Source organism: Dendrobates tinctorius, unplaced genomic scaffold (genome assembly GCF_039654945.1).
Source record: "Dendrobates tinctorius isolate UK_male_01 unplaced genomic scaffold, ASM3965494v1 ptg000003l, whole genome shotgun sequence".
Taxonomy (NCBI): Eukaryota; Metazoa; Chordata; class Amphibia; order Anura; family Dendrobatidae; genus Dendrobates; species Dendrobates tinctorius.
Window position 1 is genome coordinate 53,100,988 of NW_027361671.1, and position 25,280 is coordinate 53,126,267.

The following is a 25,280-nucleotide window of genomic DNA, read 5'->3' on the forward strand; positions in this document are numbered from 1 at the left end:
TGTAGCTGATATTATGAAAAGATTTTTTTTTTTAAGTAAGGGAATTTTTATGGTGTTGTGTGTACTTTTCGTTTGAGATCAGGATATTGTGTGACTTAGGCTAGTTTCACACTAGTGTATGGTCGAGGTGCGGAGGGTGGCGGGCTTCCTCCGTGAAGCTCCACCACCGGCTGCGCCTCCTCTGTTCTGCCCCGCCTCTGTCGGCATGCAGCCTGCGTACCCTATCTTTAGCATTAAGTACGCAGGCCATGCCGATGAATGCAGATGCCTCTGCTTAGAGTCAATCCCCTTGAGTCGTCAGTATGGTTATGCAGGTCATAGGAAACTGAATAAAATGATATCTTTATATCTGCACAAGCTCGCTGCCTCGGGGTAATCCTTGACGCTGATCTCTCCTTCAAACCACATATCCAAGCCCTTTCCACTTCCTGCCGACTTCAACTCAAAAATATTTCACGAATCCGTTCATTCCTCAACCAAAAATCTGCAAAAACCCTAGTCCATGCCCTCATAATCTCTCGCCTTGACTACTGCAACCTCCTGCTCTGTGGCCTCCCCTCGAACACTCTCGCACCCCTCCAATCTATTCTAAACTCTGCTGCCCGACTAATCCACCTGTCCCCCCGCTATTCCCCAGCTTCTCCCCTCTGTCAATCCCTTCACTGGATCCCCATTGCCCAGAGACTCCAGTACAAAACCCTAACCATGACATACAAAGCCATCCACAACCTGTCTCCTCCATACATCTGTGACCTCGTCTCCCGGTACTTTCCTGCACGCAACCTCCGATCCTCACAAGATCTCCTTCTCTACTCCCCTCTTATCTCCTCTTCCCACAATCGCATACAAGATTTCTCTCGCGCATCACCCCTACCCTGGAACTCTCTACCACAACATATCAGACTCTCACCTACCATCGAAACCTTCAAAAAGAGCCTGAAGACCCACCTCTTCCGACAAGCCTATAACTTGCAGTAACCACCGATCGACCAAACCGCTGCATGACCAGCTCTACCCTCGCCTACTGTATTTTCATCCATCCCTTGTAGATTGTGAGCCTTCGCGGGCAGGGTCCTCTCTCCTCCTGTACCAGTTATGACTTGTATTGTTTAACATTATTGTACTTGTTTTTATGTATACCCCTCCTTACATGTAAAGCGCCATGGAATAAATGGCGCTATAACAATAAATAATAATAATCTGCGATCTGATGTCTTATTCCAGAGTTATCCACATTTTTCGTGATACGCAAATGAGCTGTTAAGATCTAGGGGTGGGACATAAATCTCCCCTAGAGTCTGCTCCAGTGCGTATTTTAAATGATAGAGGGCATTACCAGCGTGTGACAGGTAGTGACTGACAGCCTGATCTACATGTCTCACTCTGGTAGTGGCACTTTTTAAATAAGCTCTAGAGACAGCTTCTCATGAAGATCTGTGTCTGGCCCATAGATTTTAACAGCTAATTTACATAGTAAGAAAAAGGTTGATTTCTCAGGAATAAGACATCAAATCACATATATCAAGGTATCATTTTCTTAAATGTTCTATGATCTGCATGTCCATATAGATGGCTTAGGATGGCTGATCCTAGTGACAGATTTAACAGTGAAACTTTATGGGACCAGGGGCGTGAATTAAAAAAAAATTCTCACCTCCTGGATGGCTGTAGCTTGTCCACTATTCCAGCTGTGTCCCCCTCTGATACCTGGATCATCATCCAGCATTGGGGGCATCATCTGACAGCACCAACTGATCACTTGGCACTGATACGCTGCAGCTGAAATGTGATGCCCCTACTGGCTGTTTAAGTCAGCAGTCTGGCAGGGGACCCAATCTGCGAAAGTGGAGGAAAAGTCCCCTTACGGAAGGTGAGTACAGTTTTTTTTATTATGTTCTTCTGGATTCACAGATATCCATTGTTTGAGATGGAAAACCCCTTTAATGACTGAGTGTTTCAGTCTTAAATGCCAAGACATTTTTAGATTTTTGTTCACGAGTTGATTTATTGACCCTAATTTTTTACTTATAATTCATTCATCTCACATTAGATTAATTTTTTATCATTTTCATGTCACATAATTTTGTTATGTGATATCTATTTTCAGAAATGTGTATTTTTTCAGTTTTTTGTTTTATTATCAACAGTCAAATTTACGCAGAAATGTGGAAAATTCTGAAGGGTTCATCAATTTTCAAGTACCATGGTATGAATTTGAGTTTCTGTAGTTGTGGAGCCATGGGCGTACCAAGGATCAAAACTAGGGGGGAAGCCATGGTCGTTCAGGTTGTAAAATTTTAGAACAAAAAAGGTGAATGAAATGAAAATGATCAAATGACCGCCATACACAACACAATCCCCTATACCAAGACCAATAGTACCTCAAATGGGAGAAATACCACCACACCATAAACAGATCACATAGTGACTAAATAATACCACATACAAGGAGAAATTCCGCCACACCATAACTAGACTACATATTCCACCTCATAGTGACCGAAAAATACCACATACTAGGGACAAATGCCGCCACACCGTGACCAGACCACAAATTACCACCACAAAGTGATTGAATACTACAGTACTGATCATGAATACAAACCACAATACTAACAACACTGTTATTACCACCAGTGCCATTATACACAGAAGCTATACATATAGTTTACAGGTAGTACAGTGAGTAACAGTGACATTATACACAGGAGCTCTGTATATAGTGTCAGTGTACAGGTAATACAGTGATCACCAGTGACATACACAGGAGCTCTGTATATAATGTATAGTGTAAAGTAATACAGTGATCACCAATGACAATATACACAGAAGCTCTGTATATAGTGTATAGTGTGCAGGTAATACAGTGAGCACAAGTGACATTATACGTGGGAGCTCTGTATATAGTGTATAGTGTGCAGGTAATGCAGGGATCACCAGTGACATTATACACAGGAGTTCTGTATATAATGTACAGGTAATACAGTGATCAACAGTGACAATATAAACAGGAGTTCTGTACAGGTAATACAGTAATCACCAATGACCTCCTACACAGAAGCTTTGTGTATACTGTCAGTGTACAGGTAATACAGTAAACACCAATGACATTATACACAGGAACTCTGTATATAGTGTAAGTGTACAGGTAATACATTGATCACCAGTGACATTGTACACAGGAGCTTTATATATAGTGTATAGTGTGCATGTACATGTAATACACTGAACTCACCAGTGACGTCTGTAGTTGAAGTCCTTCGTCTTCCCTTTTCTTCATCCAGCACAGATCATCACTTCTTGCAGCCAGGGCTCGTCTCTGCAAAATATAACAGTCATCAATAGCTGCCACCCCCCATATATCCATCCCCGCCTTTTGTGCTGCCCCCCATATATCCATCCTAGTCACATGTTTTGCTCCCCATGTATCCATCCTGGTCCCTTGTGCTGCCACCCCCATATATCCATTCTGGTCTTTTGGGCTGCTCCACCCCATATATCCATCCTGGTGCTATGTGCTGCTCCCCCCCCCCATAAATCCCCCATATATATATATATATATATATGCATACTGGCTCTACCATATATATGCATACTGGCTCCCCCATACATCCATCTTGGCCCCCTAATATCCATCCTGGTCCACCAGCCCAGCACCTCTATATACATCACCAGCCCAGTAACCTGTATACGTCACCAGCCCCAGGCCAGAACCTGTATATACATCACCACCAGGCCAGTCCCTGTATATGTCACCAGCCCAGCACTGTATATACATCACCACCAGGCAAGCCCCTGTATACGTCACCAGCCCCAACCCTGCTTCTGTATATACATCACCACCAGGCAAGCCCCTGTATATGTCACCAGCCCCAGCTCTGCACCTGTATATACATCACCACCAGGCCAGCCCCTGTGTACGTCACCAGCCTCAGCCCTGCATCTGTATATACATCACCACCAGGCAAGCCCCTGTATACATCACCAGCCCAGCACTTGTATATACATCACCACCAGGCATGCGCATGTATACGTCCCCAGCCCTGCACCTGTATATACATCACCACCAGGCAAGCCCCTGTATACGTCACCAGCCCCAGCCCTGCATCTGTACATACATCACCACCAGGCCAGCCCCTGTATGCGTCACTAGGCCAGCACCTGTATATACATCACCACCAGGCCAGCCCCTATATTCGTCACTAGCCCCAGCCGTGCACCTGTATATACATCACCACCAGGCAAGCCCCTGTATACGTCACCAACCCCAGCCCAGCACCTGTATATACGTCACCAGCCCATCCTCCAGCCCAGCCCCCTGTATACGTCACCAGCCCAGCACCTGTATATACACATCAGCCCCACTGTATTACAGGTGCTGGCATCTGGGGCTGGGCTGATGTAGTTTACTTTAAACATGTGTCTGGAAATTCTGGGGTCAATTATTATTATTTATACACATAATACACACATTATTACACTCTCTGGCCTCTGCTCACTCACCCAGGCCCAGAGAAACTGGCATCAGTGAGCGTCACTGTGTGAATCTTCTGACTTCTGATTCTGTATACCCGGTCGCCGGCGTCACCCTGCAGGCCGCAGGCTCCAGGCTGACACGTGCGGTTAGGGTGGCTGCAGCGCTGAGTCACACACTGGCTCGCCTCGTCTCACACTGAACCAATTGCAGCTGGGGGCGAGAGAGCAGAGAACGCTCTCTCCGCCCACAGAGAACGTCCTGACGTTAACGTCAGGATGTTGTTAACCCCTTATCCCGAGTCCCCAACCCTATGTGCGTCGCAGCCAGAAGCACCTTAAAGGACTGACAGACAAATAACACAGCTGATGGCCTCATCTTGATATTTGCATGCGCGGCGCGCCCCTGCTTCTAAGAGGGGGGCAACTGCCCCCCTTTTCCCTATGTTGGGTACGCCCATGTGTAGAGCATTCAGGATTTATGACTAGGCCCAGCCATGAATTTGAGTTACAAAATGCTTTAGAAATCCTCGTTATGAGTGTAACACTTTGCAGAAATGATTGGTTCACTGATAAATATGGGGATATTTGATGGTGTTATGTATCTTTCTACAAATGTCAGTAAACTCACATCTTATTTAGAAACTGCCTATAATACAAAACTAAATGTAGATAAGACTGGTAATGTTTTACTAGGGTTTTGTCTGTTTTTTCCTCAGGTGAAAAACGCAGCAGCTAATGTTCTCAGGGAAACATGGTTAATTTACAAAAACACAAAACTGGTCAAAAAGATAGACCATGCAAGAGTAAGGAAACATCAGCGAAAATTCTTACAGGCTATCCACCAGTAAGTAATTTACTTATCATTTTATTTGGATACATTTTCTAGTTACATTACTTTGGTTTATCTTATAATCAGAATTTTGATTAAAATAATGAAATATTACCATGTATTGAAGGTCTTGTTGACTTAAAGTAAAATCTTCAGATCATGTGACATTTGATATGCATTGGATTATATTACTACTCGATTAACATGTCTTGGACTAATCATAATGTTAAAAGACTGATAATTTACCTAAAGTATCATAAAGATCAAAAAGATCAACCTTTCTTTAATGAACTCCTCATACTTTCGAACCTCTGATACCAAAAGGAGGAGCCAATGCTCTCTTCTCCCCGGGGGAATAGTTTCTTGTATGAATTGACATTCTCCTCTGATTTATTCTATTTAAGAAATGGAATCAATCTTGTTTTTAAAGGCTGTTCTCACCATATTAAATTGTGTATTATTTGTGGGTATCATCATGACCCAGACATAAAATGATTCTCACAACTTTTGTTTCCAGTTTTCATCTTAGAGGAAGGTATTTTTTAGTTGAAATTGAACAGCTGTGGTAGTTACAAGAGATGATCGTATCGATCTGTGGAGAATCAAATTAGAGTCCAATTTCCTGAAATTCTCAGGACCCCGGAAATTTGATCAATTTGTGACTCAATGTTCACAGATCGGCCATGAAAAGATAAAAACTCACCACCGGCATTTCACACACTTTTGAAGAGCCACAGAGCAGGTTATTGACATTAGATGTGCCAACGTGGCTTCACTCATAATGCCCTGCAGCTATAACATCATATGATTTTAGTGCCATACAATTAGTGGTCACTATTAGAGCCTATATAAAATATGGAGGCTGGCCAAGCAGCACCACTTTTACAGGGTATATTATTGTGTTGTAATACTGGACTAGTGTTGAAGCACATTGAAAATGGGTGTGGTAGTCAGTTAATGAATAGTAGTCCAAAGATTGAACTGAGACTGAGATAGAAAATGCTCTACCTGCATAGTTTGTGTGACTGTCAATTAATTGATCTGTGGTATACTGAAGTAACAGCACAGGCCCTTAATAACAGCATTTTTTAAGTCTTCACACACTGCAATTGCAAACCAAGAGGTAGTTCAATACCATGTTCCCTAATTTTGCTAGTAAAGAAGAATCCTGAAACCTAGGCTTGTATTTCACATGCAAGGAAGTCATTATTTTGAAATACCAATTACAAAACTCTAGAACACAGAAATTTAAAATCAACTGTCTACCTCACAAAGTGTGCATGTTTTTAAAACATGTACCGTATATATTTTTTTGCACATTTCTGTGTTGTAAACCCACCTGAATACAATGACCTGTTGCACTTTTCGGACATGAAACTGACAGACTTTTCATGTTCTGTTATTATTTAAAAGCAGCAGAGGTGCATTTTTCTAAATGCACTATTTGGGCACATTTTACTTTTTTAATACCAGTTTTTAGCGTCCAATTTATCAATCTTACACCTAAGGCTGGTTTCACATTTGCGTTTTTTAGCGCTGGAAAAAAACGCATATGTGCGCATGCGTTTTTTCCCCTATATTTAACATGGGTGCGCATACCTGCGCGCTTGTAAGCGCATGTATGTGATTTTCATGCGCTGCGTTTTTTTGGGGTGTGCGTTTGTATTTTCCAGACGCAGCATGTTGCATTTTTTGGCCCTGCAAAAAAGCGCATGCGCACATATGCGCACGTTTTGCGCTAAAAAAGGCCATTATAGCCTATGGATGCGCATATGTGCGCACTGGCATGCTCATGTATGCGTTTTTTTGCATATGCGTTTTTTTTTTTAACCATGGAATTTAGGGGTTTGGGTTAGAGTTAGGGTTAGTTAAGGGGGTTTAGGGTTAGGGTTAGGGTCAGGGTCAGGGTTAGGGTTGGGGTTTGGGTCAGGGTTAGGGTTAAGTATGGTTTGGTTAAGGGTTAGGGTCAGGGTTAGGGTCAGGATTAGGGTTAAGTATGGTTTTGTTAAGGGTTAGGGTCAGGGTTAGGGTTAGGGTTAGGGTTAAGGTCAGGGTTAGGGTTAGGGTCAGGGTTAGGGTTAGGGTCAGGGTTAGGGTTAAGTATGGTTTTGTTAAGGATTAGGGTCAGGGTTAGGGTCAGGATTAGGGTTAAGTATGGTTTGGTTAAGGGTCAGGGTTAGGGTTAGGGTCAGGGTTAGGGTTAGGGTCAGGGTTAGGGTTAAGTATGGTTTTGTTAAGGATTAGGGTCAGGGTTAGGGTCAGGATTAGGGTTAAGTATGGTTTGGTTAAGGGTTAGGGTCAGGGTTAGGGTTAGGGTCAGGGTTAGGGTTAAGTATGGTTTTGTTAAGGATTAGGGTCAGGGTTAGGGTCAGGATTAGGGTTAAGTATGGTTTGGTTAAGGGTTAGGGTCAGGGTTAGGGTTAGGGTTAGGGTCAGGGTTAGGGTTAGGGTCAGGGTTAGGGTTAGGGTCAGGGTTAGGGTTAAGTATGGTTTTGTTAAGGAATAGGGTCAGGGTTAGGGTCAGGATTAGGGTTAAGTATGGTTTGGTTAAGGGTTAGGGTCAGGGTTAGGGTTAGGGTCAGGGTTAGGGTCAGGGTTAGGGTTAGGGTTAGTTAGGGTTTAGGGTTTGGGTTAGGGTTAAGTATGATTTGGTTAAGGGTTAGGGTCAGGGTTAGGGTTAGGGTTAGGGTCAGGGTTAGGGTTAGGGTTAGGGTCAGGGTTAGGGTTAGTAAAGTCATGGTTTGGGTAGTGTGAGGGGCCACCTAAAAATGTTGGAAAAAAACGCAAACGCGGTAAAAACGCATACAAACGCATAAAAACGCTGCGTTTTTTTCATGCATGCTCATAAAAATGCTTGAAAAAAACGCAGCAGTTGTATGCGTTTTTTCAATGCGTTTTTTTGCGGGAAAAACGCGCTGCAAAAAAAAGCAAGTGTGAAACTAGCCTTACAAGACCATTCTGCAAACTGTTTTTGTATATTCGTATCCAGACATGAAACTAAGTGTGTACCTATTTTGTAGCATAACATTTTGTTGCATTTTTATTCAAGAGGTGAGTTAACAACAGTTTTAGTGTTTGTATTAAACAACTGTACGCTGCAAAACAATAGTGATGACTGATGCCATAAATTACTTACCCTGCATGGTAACCCTTACAAACAGTGTAACATTTTGGGTTAGGTTAGGTGTTTTTTGTCAGGGGAATAATAGTGTTTTAAAAAACAGAAATAGTAATTTGAAAACATTGTACCTGATTTTTCATTTTTGTATATTGCTTGACACGTCCAATTTGGCAACCGTACTCCCCACAACTATACTGTGAGCTGTTACTGGATTTTGAGGCTGTGTTCCGATCTCGGGCAATCTGTTGTTGTTACCTGTTACATCTTGAACAGGAATTATTTTGCTTTAACCAAATATTTGATTACAAATTGGACATTTAACAGTGCAGATCTGTTTTGGCACACATGTTTAAATTGTCAAATTTGAAACACATAAACATCGCATTAGTATTATTGGTGCGCTGGTGTTGCATTAGCCTTTTTTTCTGTCATGTGAACCCTGCCTAGTATTTGGGGTTAGTTCCAAAGTTACAAAAGTTGGTTAGGTGTGCTTGGTAATAAACTTTGCCAAATGATTTAAATGTTATATTTGTGTCCAAAATGTATGTTAAACTAAAATTTGGCACTGGCAAATACCACAGCAAAAAATGTGGGAGCTGTTGGCAGCAGCAGTATTGGCATGTTTGGCAACAACCCTCTCGGCAGTAGTAGTATGAAATCCAGGTCACAAATGGCATACTTTTCCTTTGCCAAGTTTATCAGTATGGAAAACGTAGAGGAAATAATGGAATATTTGTCACAAAATTCTACTCTGTCACAGCAGGATGATGTACCCTCTGACAGTGACACCATCAGCTTGAGTGAGTGTTCTAATTAGTCCACCTCCTCTGACATCATAACTGTGTTGTATAGAGAGGAATTTCCAGTCTGCCAATGATAACTGTTTCAGTTCTGCCCTTTAATCCCTTAACCCACAGCACCTTGGGGCTTGAGAAGATACTGCATCAGAATAACTTGTTCCAGTTGATTTATTAAAAAGAGATGTACTGTCAGCTTGTATACTAGGAAGACAAGGGGCTGGAGAAGATGGATTAGAACCCAATTCTAACACCAAGCTGTGTTTCTGGCTCTGCAGGTTATGGTGGAAGGGGTTCTGTCAGTGGTATTAGCACTCTGAGCCAGGTCAAATCTTGAGATGGTAATCAGGCGGGGAAGCAATAAGCTCACACCTTTTCTCATACAGAGGCAACTGTCATTCGAATCTGAGATGATGAAGGTGATTCTGTGGCGGGCAAGATCTGGTAAACAGACAACGGTGCCAAGGAAGTGGTGTTATCAGAGGAGGATGATGTTGGCCTCGACAATACAGAGCAGAAGAAGTATTGCTTTTAAAAGATCTTCTGGGGCAAAATCTGCTTGTTCTGAGGTCAGCTCTGGAGCAAGTGATGTCAAAACTGTTGCTGCTGTAATAGGCTAAAGATTGCCTGTTAGCTATGTCGGCAGTCATGGTGCTGACGATTCCTATGTGTGTGTGTATCTTGAGTTTGGGAATTCTTTTTTGCATTGTCAGAGAAACAAACTGATGAAGTGTGTAGGCTGTCACAGATGGTCTAGGAACTACATAATTCTGTAACACATAAAAAGTCATGTGGCGAAAGCAAACAGACACTCAAGCTGTCCTCCACCTCATGATCATCTCTCTGGTAACCAGTGTGCAAGTGTCCAAGTAGAGCTTTGTCATTGTTATAAACCCCTTCATCATCTTCATCAACTGCTTTGCTTACACTTTCTCTTCTCCCTCCATTGCATCGTCTGTTCTCTTTTTGTGTACCCAAGAAATACATTTTCAGTCATCCAGTTATATGAAATTCTACTCCCACATGTGTAAGTTTACCACAATTTATGCCAGACCATCTGGATTGTGCTACCTTTTGAGAAAGAATCATGTGAACTCAGCCTCAGTGTAAGATACCTATCTACCATTATATATTGTACTAAAAAGCCATCTACTCCCTCTACATCATTTCACTATTCTGTAATACTGCTGAATACTGCTGCTGCTGTAGCTGTCTTGGCTGATGCTGCAGTGCCACCCATCATTTTGAATGGTCTGTCTTAATTCTCTATCTACCATACTGATTCTTCCGCTCCCACTGCACAGCCATGCCAGACATACATCTGGCTGTGTGCCCACTGTGAATTATATTGCTAGACTGTATTACTGTTGCCAAGAGGCTGCCGTTGCTGGCCCTATACTGCCAAATGTGTATATATATATAGATAGATAGATAGATAGATAGAGATATTTTGCCTGTCCCGTCATGATTCTCTACTGTGCAACTTCTGAAACTAACACTGCACAGTCATGCCAGCCACAGATCTCCCGGCTGCCCAGTGTGTTCTACAGTTATAGAATGTAGTGCTGATCTAACAAAATAGGGCTAACTTTTTTGAAAGGCTTGTTGACAACATGCCATTACTTTTTCAGTTTCAAAACAGCCTGCTCCTGTTCCCTTAAAATGGGATAATATTTGGAAGGCTTGATGACAAGCCCTTATAATTGTTTCCTTGTTTTGTTGATAGGAAACCTATTGCAGATCACAATAAAGTGTTATTTTTTCACTAGTAGTTAGGAAGCCATTACTTGCAATTCTTCATTTAAGAAAGAAAAAAGCAACTAGCTGCACAGCTATAACTTTCCTAACTCCCCATCCCCCAATTGAAAAAGCCATGGCTTATTCTGTATGCATTGCCTGTGTATAACCACTAGCACGACAGGCAAAAAGGGATAATACTTGGACTATTTCTACAATTTAAGTAGGCTAACATGTCTGATACTGTAGTGTGTTGTTAGACAGTTACGGTATTTAACATCGGTTATCACTTGTTTTCACCTAGCCAGATAGGTTGAGCTCAATATTCAGAGTACTGCTAGATCTGCAGCAGGGAAAGCAGTGATATTATCAAGATAACAACAATCAACCCACTAAGTCATACATCGCTGCAATCAGGGTATCAGCTCTTTTGTTATGCTGCTCTCAGATGGGGTAGCAAAAACCTGGTGAAAGATTCTCTTTCAAAAAGGTATTCCTACATTTGTAGTTAAAAGAAAAAAAGGGGTTTGGTGCAATGTGTTTGGTACAATGTGTTTGGTGCTCCATTTGTAGTAAAACTCGCAGAGATATAGTCTACAGTGGTCTAATCTCTGCATTCATATTACTAGATTGTGCATGTCTCACAATCATTTTGGATTCACATAAACTTCCTCAGGTTTACACATAACAAGGCTAAATCATAGAAATGTCAATAGAGATAATGTATTTATTAATTTAAAAATCCTATTGGTATGTCTTTAATGTATGTCTAACACTGGGAGAACAAACACATACATACTCGATTCAGATGTTGTCCATGGTCAAGTTTGAATCTGCGATCTCAGCAATGCATGGCAGCAGTACTAACCACTGAGCAACCATGCAATCAACGATTGCCAGATTTCAAGATTGGAAATCTATTATTGCAGATTGATAAAACATAAACAATGTATGCTACTACTTACAGTCTGTTACACATGAAAAGTTCGCCAACCTGGATTTATTTTGGTCTTTATTTTGCTCGAAATGTATTAATGATATTTTTGTAACCTTTGTTGTAACAATTAAAAACAGTTGCAGAAAATTATGTAGAATAATGAATAATTAAGAGTGGTTATCTGGATGTACATACACATGCTGTAGATACAGTACTTGAGTGGCAGACAACTCTCATTCCTTGTCTAGCTTCATTTAACATTTGATTCTAAAAACCAAGCATTAGGATAATTACTTTTTATGTCCTTATAATTTGTATTGGGCTTTTAAAGAGATTTGCATTCGTAGAGGTCTGTTTAGCTACCCCATCTATATAGATTAAAATATTCATAGAGACTCAACAGTCATAACTCCTTAGATCCATGCTAATGGTCAGCGTTTTAGACCTTATTAGATGATGAGGACACATATAACATCAGACATATGTACACTCAGAAAACCACTTAAATGTAAGCAAAACAGAAGACAATAAGACAGTATATATTTATTAAAAGATGCAGTTTCTAAATTTCCCTTAACATGTATATTTTCTTACAGTTTATGATAAACAGGTTCTCCTTTGTTTGTCTTATTTTTTATTCATTTTTTTTGTTTTCCTACAAAATGAAAATAGAGCTCGGAAGTAAGTCACGTTGTGTCCACTGCTGTGTCCAACTTTTCAAGACTCTTTACAATTGCATGCCAAGAACTGATTATTTCTCTATAGATCATTAACTTTGATGCTTGAGAGGGTGCCAGCTCCTGAAGATGCGCTGTTGTCCTGTCAATCACAAATGAGCTATTGATATGATTGCTGTCATGAAATCTTAACCTGCTGTCATGATCGTGAACTTGTGATAAGTGAAATTAAGGATTAAATGGACCTCTTCACACTATTAATTTATATTTATTCATTGATAATAAGATGTTTTGCATACTATTGTTATTAAGCCAGGTTCACAAAGGGCAGTTATTGCTACAGTTTCTTTTAACCAAGGCCAGTAGTGGCTCCTAAACGGGTGAAAAGTGTAAAGAATAGACTTATACGTCTCTTTTTTTTGTATCTAACTGCCTGTGTGAACCAGGTCGTAGTGTTGCCTTTCCAAATTTCCAAAATGTATTACCGTAATTTACTTTAATGGATTCCACACCTGTTTAAACAAACTTACCACGTGTGGTCATATGAAGTACTTACAATTTGTGATATAAAATTACATTGCTTTTCTGATGAAAATCGCTACACAAGAGCAGTGGCGTAACCTACACCTATCATGTGCTACATTTAATATTGGTATCGTCTTGTGTGGCAGGAGGGCAGTGGGTCTCCACTATGCACTAGGGTCTCTACAGCAAGTAACACAAATATTGACTCTATTTTTGCTCCATCCTTCCACCTGATCCTCTTTCGAGACATAACTTAAGTGCATCACATATGGTCATGCCCCTAAACTGGATCAGGAGGGAGAAAGGAACAAAATAGAGTCAACATCTCTGTTATCTGCTATAAAGGACAAAGCAACCTATAAAGATAGGCTTGCGATTACAGTTCCTATCTTATGTTCAGCTTTATTTTTGTACTTTCTTGCAACTGCTCTAGTGCAGCCCATTCTAAAATTTGAACAGGCTACGTATCAAAGTGTTAGTACTCTATATGCTAAAATTGATGACCATGCTTTACCTTACTGTGGAACCTCTTTAAATTTTCTGCTTGTGAGCTGGAGACTTCAGATATTTATTAAGCAATGAAGGAATTGCAAAACTTTTTACATTTCTCATTCTGGACAGTAGTAGTTGGTATAGTTGAGTAAGAATCTTTTGCGTTGCCCTGGTACAGCAACCAGTCTGGCAGCCAGTCCAGGGCAGACTTCAACCGGACATCCTTGGTGCCTCTAAGGGGTGCCTCTGGGTGCCTCTATCAGACCCTGCTTGGTCAATAGGCCTCATGACAGCACAAGGTCTAGTAAATGACAGAGGTGCCCAGGATGCCAAGCCGAAGATGCTGTCCACACAAGTGAAGACTGCTTTGTTCCAGTTGTCATGGAAAAATGGACTAAGAAACATGAGGCTTTTTTTTATCAACTATACTAATTGATTGTCTTGGCATGAAACAATCACAATTATCCTTCAGAACATTTATTAGAAATTTCATATCCAGCCATAAAGCAGTATAAAGTAATAACGATGCTATCAGATTACCTTATTATCAATTCAGAAATATGCATTTCTGTCATCTCTCGAACAGGTAGTCTTTTGTTAAGTTCAGGCTATACAAAGATTGTAACAAATAAAATCATGTCACCTTTAAGCTCTTTTTGATAAATAAAGGAGGGGTATTCATTGTCCAATTATGGCCAGATGTTTGCCTTATAAAAGCAAAAAATGTTTGCACAACATGTGATTCGTCTAAAGCATGACCAACCGAAGGTCTCACAGATTACATTTATTTCACACCAGAAAGTGGTGTAAATGATAGCAAAAATCAGCTAACACACAACTGGAGTAGATTTCTGATTCTGGCACTCAGACAGTCGGGAGGTGCGTCTTTTAATGAATTTTGTGTAAATCTAGAAGTGGGAAACAGTGCATACCTTATGGAGAGACAGTAGGAGAGTGTTGGTTACGCTCACCTGATGGAGTTGTAACAGGCACAACTCCTATGTAGACAAGAAGAAAAACAGCTGCTGCAGCCCTGTGGCTGGTGGAACAATCCTCCAGGAGATATTGGATCCAGTTGGAAGAACACATAGGTGGGCTGCACTGTTGGAGTTAATCAGTTCTTCAGAAATGATGATGAGGAAAGGCTTTTTATTCACAGCATGTTTCAACGCCATCCCGTCGTCTTTTTCAAGTGAATGAAAAACACATTTGTGTTTTTCAATTGAAAAAGGCGCTGTTACGGCGTTGAAAGAAGTTGTGAATGAAAAGCCTTTTCCTCATCATCATTTCTGAAAAATTGGTTTATTCCAGCTGTGCAGCCCACCTACATGATCATCCAACTGATTCCTTTTAATGAATTTTGAAGTATCTTACTCCAGTTGACTTTTCTACTGGAATTGCCAAACTTGATGAATTTTACTTAAAATCTATGCCCTTTATGCAAGTCACCTTCCAAGTCTTTGACTACATCAGCGTTATGGTAGTGGCTCTGCTTGTATATTACCAACAGCACCAGATCAAACAGTAGAACTTGAGTGGCTGACAGCTCCTATGTCTGTTGACTATAAGAAGGTTGACACTTTTTAGCTTCCTACGTCTGCTATTTTATGATGGAGAGTGAGAACATTCTTTAAATCTACACACCACCCATAAAAAGGGGGATAATGGAAACATGAGCTCAGATACCCATCTTTATGTGCCCCCTAACAGCTATTATAATTGATTTTATGATATTTATAACATTGCTCTTTATAGTATTTTAGGTAAGATAAATGAAACAGATTTGTTTGTAATGATTGAAATTGGTGTGTTAGTTGGTATATTTTATAGTAATACATATATATAGTAACCCCAGTCATAAAAACCCTTTGTGCAAATTTTAGATGTGAGATCATTTTTTATAGCCTGTTCATAACAAAAAATTACACATATAATTGACAGAATTTCTTTAAATAAAAGCAAAGCTAATGGGACATTACTTTAAAATGCGTTTTTGTCTATGGGTAGCTTGGTGTCTTATACTTTGACCAGTGCAGCTAAATTTTGGAAGCACTTTAGAAAATGTTTAGCTTTGAGGAAAGAAATCTCATAGACAGGTCATGATTTCAATGAAACATTCCAATATTTCTTTAATCCTATGACCAACATACCGTAGAAATAGCATGCAGATTTTTCTGACTTTGGTGATACACTACATCCCTTTTTTTTTTTACTAATTCAAAAGTGATCATTTATTCGCTAAAATCTGACCATACAGGTAGATGTAACTCAGCAACTGAATCCTTCATTTAGATATCCCTGATTGTGTGTATTCACTGTCATTAGCATGAGTAATTGGCATTGGCAACAATAATTCTACAGCCTTCCAACGGCTTTGAAAGTCCATAAATGTATTGATCGGACCATGTAGAAATCGGAAATATTAATACAATCATTACATGGAGATGAGACATGGAGCCATGCAAGACAATAACTAGAAAGCATTAATTCCATCTTATATCAATACATTGAGAACAGTTGCAATATACACCATGTAATTATTGTTTTAGCTGCTGGTCAATTTAATAATGATTTTATGTAATAGAAATTCTCACTTATCACTGAATTTTCATCAAAAGGTATCAAACACAGTCTAACCAATCCATCGCAAACTAAAAAGGGCTATACTTGTATCAGCACATGCAGATACAGGGAAGAGCATATGCTTGTACATTAGATAATATGGTTACTTCTATAGCTTTCCTGTACCTACTTGTCATGATATTTGCTGCTTTTCTCTTCTTTTTACTATAATCGGTGGAACAATGACGGCGTTAACGACATCACATTTCCTTGCTCTATGCTTTGCTGTGTTGAAGATGCATGCTTTTCATTCAACAGAAACATAACGAAACTGATCAATCAGATTTCTCAAGACATTTCTCATATACTATGAACTTTTACTGCAAGATGCATGTGATTGTAAGCCTCAGAAAATTATGAGATCTATAACCTATTGTTTTTTCAGGTTACGAAGTGTTAAAATGGAACAACGGAAACTAAATGATCAAGCAAACACCTTAGTGGATTTGGCAAAGGTGAGTTGAAATAATGTAGAAAAATTTTTAAAGTACATACTTCTTCTCGTGACACCATACTAGCACTGCTACAAAACACAAGTACAAGTGATTGCCAGATGTCTCTAACAACATGAATTTTAAAACTTCTATTACCACCATCTACTAACCTACCGAAACCTGACACCATCATTACTCTTACTGTAGACAACGGGACAGCTGTTTTTGGGTTATCTTTGACTATATCCAATCACTTGCACTACTCTGCCTCTTGGATCGTAAAAGCATCTTCAGAATCCACCTTATTTTTCACTAGAAACTGTCACGCTGCTGCAATGCAGGTAGATGCAAGCTACACTAGGTGGAAATAAAGTGGAGGGAGGACTGCACATAGCAAGTGCAGACCTGCAGTGCAGCAGCAAGGCTGCCACCAGGTGACAGCAGAATAGTCAAACAAGCCGAGTCGATGTTAGTCTGTAGCACAGTACCAAAAGAATAAACAAACACAGATTCAGAAGCAACCAAATGGGTTAGTACCGGTCTGGAGCAGATATGCCGAAGACAAGAAACAAACAGCAGGTCAGGGTCCAAGCCGAGTCAGATACCAGGGAGTCCTAAACATGAAAGAGAAACACTGAGTCGGGAAGGGGAGTGGGGAACAAACAGACACGGGCAAAGTGAGCAACAGCAGGAGGACAAATCAAGTTACTACCAGAGTCGGATACTCACGCCATAGGCAGAAAATATAGCTGACATGGCCTGCAGGATGCAGCGAGAAGAAATAGCAAACCTGAATCCAAAATGAGGCCAGGTAAAGTTAACCCTTGACATGATCAGCCTGGGAAAAGGGCAGACAGGACTCAAACCTGGACTGAATCATGACAGAAACAGACCAAACTTTTCTTTCTGTCGTGATTCACTGTTCTCCCAATTACTGTAACTCAGTACTAATTGTTCTCCCCTTTTTAGCCATCCTTAATGCAAGAGCTAGAACCATCTTTATTTCTAATCTAAACCTCCTACTCTAGCTTCTAAGACTTTTCTTGAACTGTACCAGTATTCAGGAATGATCTACTCCAACTATGTAAAAACTATTTTTAAGTATGATACTCTTTAAAAACACATTTTTTCATGCGTGATTCTTCATGGACTCTAAATCCCCACCATTTACTTTAAAGGGGTTTTCCAACAAACAAAAGTATATTTAAACAATACATTTTGGAATAATAAGAACTTCCACAATTGGATGTGTTTAAAAATAATGTCCCTGTGCTGAGATAATCTTATAAATGTGCCCCTGCTGTGTACTGTGTAATGGCTGTGTCTGACCGTACAGGAACATGGTCTGATCATACCACAGCTCCTGGGCAGGGGAGGACAGAAAAGCGAGTATGCAGTCCTTACAGCAGGGGGTCGCTCATTCTTTTTGTGAGCAAAACATTTCCCTGCCTTTTTTGAAACAATATATTACCTCAAAGAAAGAATCAGCCATGATCTCATGCTGTCCGGTATGTATCCTCTCCTTTGCGTCCTCCCCTGCCCAGGATTTGTAGTATGATCAGACGATGTCCCTGCACGGTCAGACACAGCCATTACACAGCACACAGCAGGGGCACATTTATAAGATTATATCAGCCCCGGAACTTTTTTTTTTTTAAACACACCAATTTCTGGAGTTTATTTTTATTCCAATATCTGTTGATTAAAATATACTTTTGTTCATTGGAAAACCCCTTTAAGTTATTCAGTAGAAAGATGTAATTTGTGTTTAACCCGCAGGTGCACATGTACATAAAATAGCTAAAACCAAAAGTGAAATTGACCATGATGCTACAAAAAGCATGTAAAGAGTCTTACATTAAAGAATTGTCCTTTATTATGAGAGGACTAATCTTTTAAACTTTTACAACATGAATACTATGTAGGACATCAGAACTATGCCTTTAGGGGCCATGACCACCAGTTTTTATAGGTAATACCTTAAACTACTTATTCTGTCAAATTAATGTACTGTTTGTGTACGTCATTGAACTTTATTAAATATTAAGCATTTAACAAGTAGGTAAAGCTCGGAATCTGTATAAATATGTCATCAAGGCTTTATTATTGTCAGGTGAAAAATATATAAAAGTGACAGAAGAGTATATAATAAGATATGTCATACATGCCGTTTATTTCCCTTCTGCAACTATTTGCCAAACAAGAGAAGAGGTCTTTTTTAATGAATAATTTATCTATTAATGTAAAATTTCAATTTTCCATGGTTTATAAATACATAATGATAGTGGAAAGTGATGTTATCAGTAATAAAAAATGAGTCATTTTCCACCTTCTTACATGCTAATCACTATAGGGATACAAGAGGACATTAACGCCTTCCCAACTAAGGATGTATTGGTGCACCCTATCTCAAATGCAGGTGTATAGAGTGGGTTCAGAAGCTGAGCCCCCTCTAAGTACAGTGGATGCCGGCTGTGTTATGCGGTCAGCACTTGCCTCTAACAGCGATCAAAACCAATCTCTGATCACTACTGGTAACCTGCTGTTGTCAATCTCTGGCAGCATTAATTAAGGCTCAATATCCTGGTATTGCAGCATACTGTGCATCTACAGTATCAGTTACCATGCAACATGATCACCAGATGCCGATAGGTAGTCATGGCAGCTGGAGGTCTGCTGAAGACCCCCATGACTGCCATGTTAGTACTCTTTAGGCTGGGCTTCAAAGGAGGCCAACAGTTTACCTGTATACTGCAATACTGTGATATTTTGTCATTGTAATGTATACAGCAAGGGGACAAAGAAAATGAACGTAAAACCTTTTTTTTTTTACATATTTTAAGAAAAATCTATCAAATCACCACCATTTTTCTTCTTTAAAAAAAGTAATATGAAACAAGTGTATTTGGTATTGATACGTCTGTAAAAAAAAAAGGTCCAATCTATCAAAATATAAAATTATTTAACCCATACAGTTAACACGGTATATCAAAAAATGGAAATGCCAGAATTGCCATTTTTAGTCACTGCTCCTTACCCAATAAAAACTGTTACCTAGCCTCACAAAAATATGATTTCATATAGATCCACCAATAGGAAAAGGAAATAGCAATGCAAAACATTTTTTTTTCATAAATTTCATTTTTTTTCCTCCACTTTAAAAAAATTAAAAATCCCAAAATCTTCACAAGTCTAGCATTGACATACTTTTACTGACTTAGAAAAACATGATGCTGGGCTATTTTTTTTTATCACACAATGATTGTTGTAAAAAAAAAAGCAACCCTCAAAAACAATGTTGCTTAGTATTTTTTTTTTCCTATTTCACTGCATTTTTCCCTGTACATTTTCTGATAAAATGAATGTTAAAAACAACAAAACAATCGACTGGAACAAGTCTTCATATTGCCCTGTCAGCCGAAATTAAAAAGATATGGCTTTTTGAAGAAGGAGAGAGATAAAATACGCTATATCAGTCTATATCACTTCTTTTAACCATCCGTGCTCTATACTACAGAGTTTGAGCCACCGGCAAAGCCGCCTCAGGAAAACGATAGGCAATAGGAAAATCAATAGGTCATGGAGGGATTAAGGGCTAATTTATGTGTTAATGTTTTAAACAGATAATACATGGATGCAACATACATTAGTCAATATTATTGATATTGTAACGCCAAGAGGGAAAAGTCATGGAACTATGGAAAACATGATAGATAGACATGTTAGTGATATGCAAATGATGAGAAAATAGAGAGAAAATACTCAAAACACCTCAATTTATTCAGTCTCGAGTGTGATCACCAAGCTCAGGAATACAAGCACTTAAATGCCTTGGCATGTTATCTATCACATATTAATGGTTGTCTGATGAATATTTTGCCACTTTGCATACACTTGGGCATTCAAATGTGGTGTGAGTTCAATCTTGAAGGCCTCTAATTGGCATTGCCCACTTGGTCTTCAGATGGAGAATAGAGGCTGGAATGGAGGTCTAGCAGCTTCAGGGATGAGTCCTGTTTTTATCTTGGATGCAATGATAAGAAGTGATTGGCCTGAAGATCAGGGGGGCAATGCCACACTAGTTCTACTCCCGGGATTATGGTATAGAATGGCATAATGTATTTTAGCTGGAAACCTTTAATCTTCATTCTAGGTACACTAACAGCTCACCATTAAATTAATTTGGTTGTGGAACTGTGGTATGTCCATCTCTCCATAGTGTTTTATTAGCCGTTTTTTCAATGCACCTACTATGAGCTGCCTGTGTGGCTTAAAGGGAATCTGTCACCCCTTTTTTGAGATATCATATAATGATATCATTCAATTGTGTGTCACATAAGGATTCTCTTAGTACTTTTGCTTCCCCTGACCCCGCACCTTTCATGCATAAATACCTTTTTTATAGCGGTTCAGATGTATGTAAACTGCCGCTGTCCGGTCCGCTGGGTGGGGTTTATTCACCTGCTCCACCCCTCCCTGTCTTGCTCTACGCAAGACAGGGGGGGAGCAGTTGAACAAGCCCCGCCCACCGGACCGTGGCAGTTTACATACATCTGAACCGATATAAAAAAGGTATTTATGCATGAAAGGTGCGGGGTCAGGGGAAGCAAAAGTACTAAGAGAATCCTTATGTGACACACAATTAAATGATATCATTATATGATATCTCAAAAAAGGGGTGACAGATTCCCTTTAAACATGTTGCCATAGCCTGCAGCGTCTCTAGACTTGCCTCCAATCGAGCACATCTGAGACGTCATTGGTCAGCAATTGCAACGGTTGCTGCCAGAGAGAGAGGTACATGCCTTGGCATGCTATCAATAAGGCTAAGTGTGTGTATTTCTGGCGTTTGCACCCGATACAGCATACATCAAGTTGTTTTGAAAAATTAGTTTCCATTTTTTGTATATCACTAAAATGTCAGTCAGGCCTGTGACTTTTCCTTCTCTGATTTGTAATTTCAAGAAACAGAAAAAGTAGCAGCAGCAGGAATTGAGGAAAAAAAACCACTTCAATGGTTTATTCACCACCAGTTTTACATAAAGTATTGGCTCTATGATGATCCATTCATCATTGCATTTCTGCCAATTTTAGGGGCCAAACAACTCTCAAATAGTGACTTTTTGATTTGCGACAAATTCGTCTAAAGATTTGTGCCTATTTTCAAGTTGTATTTTGTGGTTTAGTTTGTTTTCTGCTTTTTACGTCAGTGTGGCTTTTCCAGATGCTTTAGACAGATTCATGAACTGCGAGTTTTTTAAAAAGTTGCAAAATTTGGTGGAACTCTATTCTAGTTCCCTCTTTGGAAGTGATTTTATGTTCACCAGCTAAAGAGACGCAATTTTTGTGACATTTTGCAAATGTTGCAAAGAAAAGTCACAAAAATGGATACAAGCAGAAAAAAAGACAATTGTAGATTTTGCAAAAAAAATTATGAAAAGCGACTAAAAAACCCTGAAAATAATGAATGACGCACTTAGTTTTTCCTTTTATATCAATCAATAATAAAACTATGGGCCCGATTCATCAAAGCTTTCATGCCAGAATTCTGGAGTAATAACTTTGAAAAGTTGCAAAATTTAGGCGCAACTTGGAGTTGCGCCTAAATTTTGCGACTTCTGCCATCTTTAAACCCATTTCTCCCAGCTCTTTTGAAACAGGCGGGGCTGGTGTGGGACAGGGGCATGGTGGGAGCGGGATACCGCAGCTTGTCAAGTTCATGATGACTTGTGGCATTCTCAGTACCTGACTAGAGTGAGATTTTTGACATAATACACAGAGTGTAGCACACAGATTTTTGGCATAGCACACCTCTTCATGAATCAGGAGCACCTGACTCTATCATGTTCGCTTATTAGGACCAGCCTGAACAACTCTGGTCTAGATGAATCAGGCCCTTTGTGCAATTTAAGTTTCCAAATACATAAAAATCATTTGCTCACATAACTTAATTTAGTGGATATTAAGTGTTATCAAACAACTCTATTTAAATATTGATATGTTCTCTAACTTCACTGTAGTTTTTAATAGCCTATTAGTCAATTTACTAGTTCTGAGAGCCACATTTTTATTAAAGAATAATGCAGAATGGATATTAATCGAATTGCATGTAATCTGTATCTTTTCTGGCATTTGTCAGGCTGAACTACCTGTCTGTCAAGCAGGACCTATTACGCAAGTCAGTTAAGGGAGGCGGTTTTCTGCAGCTATCTGATGTCTGAACCTTTCACATGAAGGCAGCTTGGTTAAGTAGGAGCCACTATCCTCCTGCCTCATCCTAGGGCAGTGAGCCATAATCTGTAGAAAAATAGCTGTAGTACTTTTTACAGTAACTCCTGGAGATAAGAGCGATACATGCTGCTGTCGATGAACAAAAATGAGTATAGTGAGCAGGGAACACATCGAGTAGAACTACACGCAGAAGTAAGGGAGGATGAATAGTGCTAGGGCCATGTGCACACGCTGAGGATTCTGCTGCGGATCTGCAGCGTTTCAGGCTCTGTGGGTCTGCAGCAGATTTAGGTGCGTCGTACAGTACCATTGTTTTCAATGGTAATCTGAAAAAATGTTGTGCACATGCTGCGGATTTTTCCGTGCCGATTTGCTGCGGGTTATAATCCGCAGCTTATCAATTCTTTGTGTGGAATCCGCTGCGGTTTCAAACCTTCTCCATTGTAGAGGTGTGAAACCGCAGGCTAATCCGCAGGTAAACCGCAGGACTTTTGACCTGAGAATTTACCTGCGGATTTTTCCAAATCCGCACGGAAAAATCCGCAGGACCTAAAACTACGTGTGCACATAGCTTCACAGTCACAGAGACATATGTGGTACCATTAATCAGCAGTGTTCAGATATCGCATTTTCCCTAGCATGCCTTTCTCCCAAAAGACATTAGCATTCTGATTGAAACTAGTAATGGCAAGCGACATGTATGACTAGTCTTACATGAAGAATATTCAGAATTGAGAGTCCTCAGTGGTTGATACCTTTGAATGGCTAACTGAAAAGATGGTAACACATTGCAAGCTTTCGAGACTACGCAGGTCTCTTCATCAGGCTAGACTAATACAAAATCTGAAGAATAACATGTTTATACACAAGACAGCACATAAATAACTCAATAGATAAGAATATTGTACTGGCTAACACGGTACAAAGATATATATCTTTCCTGTAGTCTTACTTGACTTACTTGATAGATTCCAGTAGTGAACAAGAGGATTGTTATATAACTTTTGCTAATCTATTGTCATGGGATAACCAAAATATGAAGCTATCTAATATATAAAGCTCAAAGTGTGTATGTATGTGTGTATGTATGTGTGTATGTCCGGGATAGGCATCCGCACCGTCGCAGCTACAGCCACAAAATTTGGCACAGTCACACGTCTGGACCCCGAGAGCGTCCTAAGCTATGTTGTGAGGCAAAATTTTAACCCCACACATTCCAATTCACCAAACAATTTTGCCCCTATCTACATACTGGGGAAAAAGTGTGTGCGCGTCAAGCCCCGCCCCTCATTATGATGTCATAATGCCCCTATTTGCATAATGGGGAAACAGTGTGTGCGTATCAAGCCCCGCCCCTCATTATGATGTCACAATGGTTGCCATGGTGACGCTGATGTCATCATAGGTTGCAAGCCCCGCCGCTCATTATGATGTCATAATGGTTGGCTATGGGATGGAGGCTGTGTGATGGGTATATGGGCACTAAACTATGGGATGGAGGATATGTATGATGGGTATATGGGCACGGGACTATGGGATGGTGGATATGTATGATGGGTATATGGGCACGGGACTATGGGATGGAGGATATGTACAGTTGTGGCCAAAAGTATTGACACCCCTGCAATTCTGTCAGATAATACTCAATTTCTTCCTGAAAATGATTGCAAACACAAATTCTTTGGTATTATTATCTTCATTTAATTTGTCTTAAATGAAAAAACACAAAAAGAATTGTCCTAAAGCCAAATTGGTTATAATTCCACACCAAACATAAAAAAGAGGGTGGACAAAAGTATTGGCACTGTTCGAAACATCATGTGATGCTTCTCTAATTTGTGTAATTAACAGCACCTGTAACTTACTTGTGGCACCTAACAGGTGTTGGCAATAACTAAATCACACTTGCAGCCAGTTGACATGGATTAAAGTTGACTCAACCTCTGTCCTGTGTAATTGTGTGTACCACATTGAGCATGGAGAAAAGAAAGAAGACCAAAGAACTGTCTGAGGACTTGAGAAACCAAATTGTGAGGAAGCATGAGCAATCTCAAGGCCACAAGTCCATCTCCAAAGACCTGAATGTTCCTGTGTCTACCGTGCGCAGTGTCATCAAGAAGTTTAAAGCCCATGGCACTGTGGCTAACCTCCCTAGATGTGGACGGAAAAGAAAAATTGACAAGAGATTTCTATGCAAGATTGTGCGGATGTTGGATAAAGAACCTCAACTAACATCCAAACAAGTTCAAGCTGCCCTGCAGTCCGAGGGTACAACAGTGTCAACCCGTACTATACATCGGTGTCTGAATGAAAAGGGACTGTATGGTAGGAGACCCAGGAAGACCACACTTCTTACCCCGAGACATAAAAAAGCCAGGCTGGAGTTTGCCAAAACTTACCTG

General features: G+C 40.0%; 1 protein-coding gene across 2 annotated transcripts in view; it reads left to right on the plus strand.

The window, feature by feature from the left end:
• KCNN2 (potassium calcium-activated channel subfamily N member 2) overlaps positions 1 to 25,280 on the plus strand; it is a 271,324-nt gene that overhangs the window by 236,707 nt on the left and 9,337 nt on the right. For both annotated transcript variants that reach the window (XM_073552184.1, XM_073552253.1), the window contains 2 exons: positions 5,193 to 5,320; positions 16,599 to 16,668. In XM_073552184.1, coding sequence (XP_073408285.1) covers positions 5,193 to 5,320; positions 16,599 to 16,668 — 198 coding nt within the window. The remainder of the gene's footprint in view (positions 1 to 5,192; positions 5,321 to 16,598; positions 16,669 to 25,280) is intronic.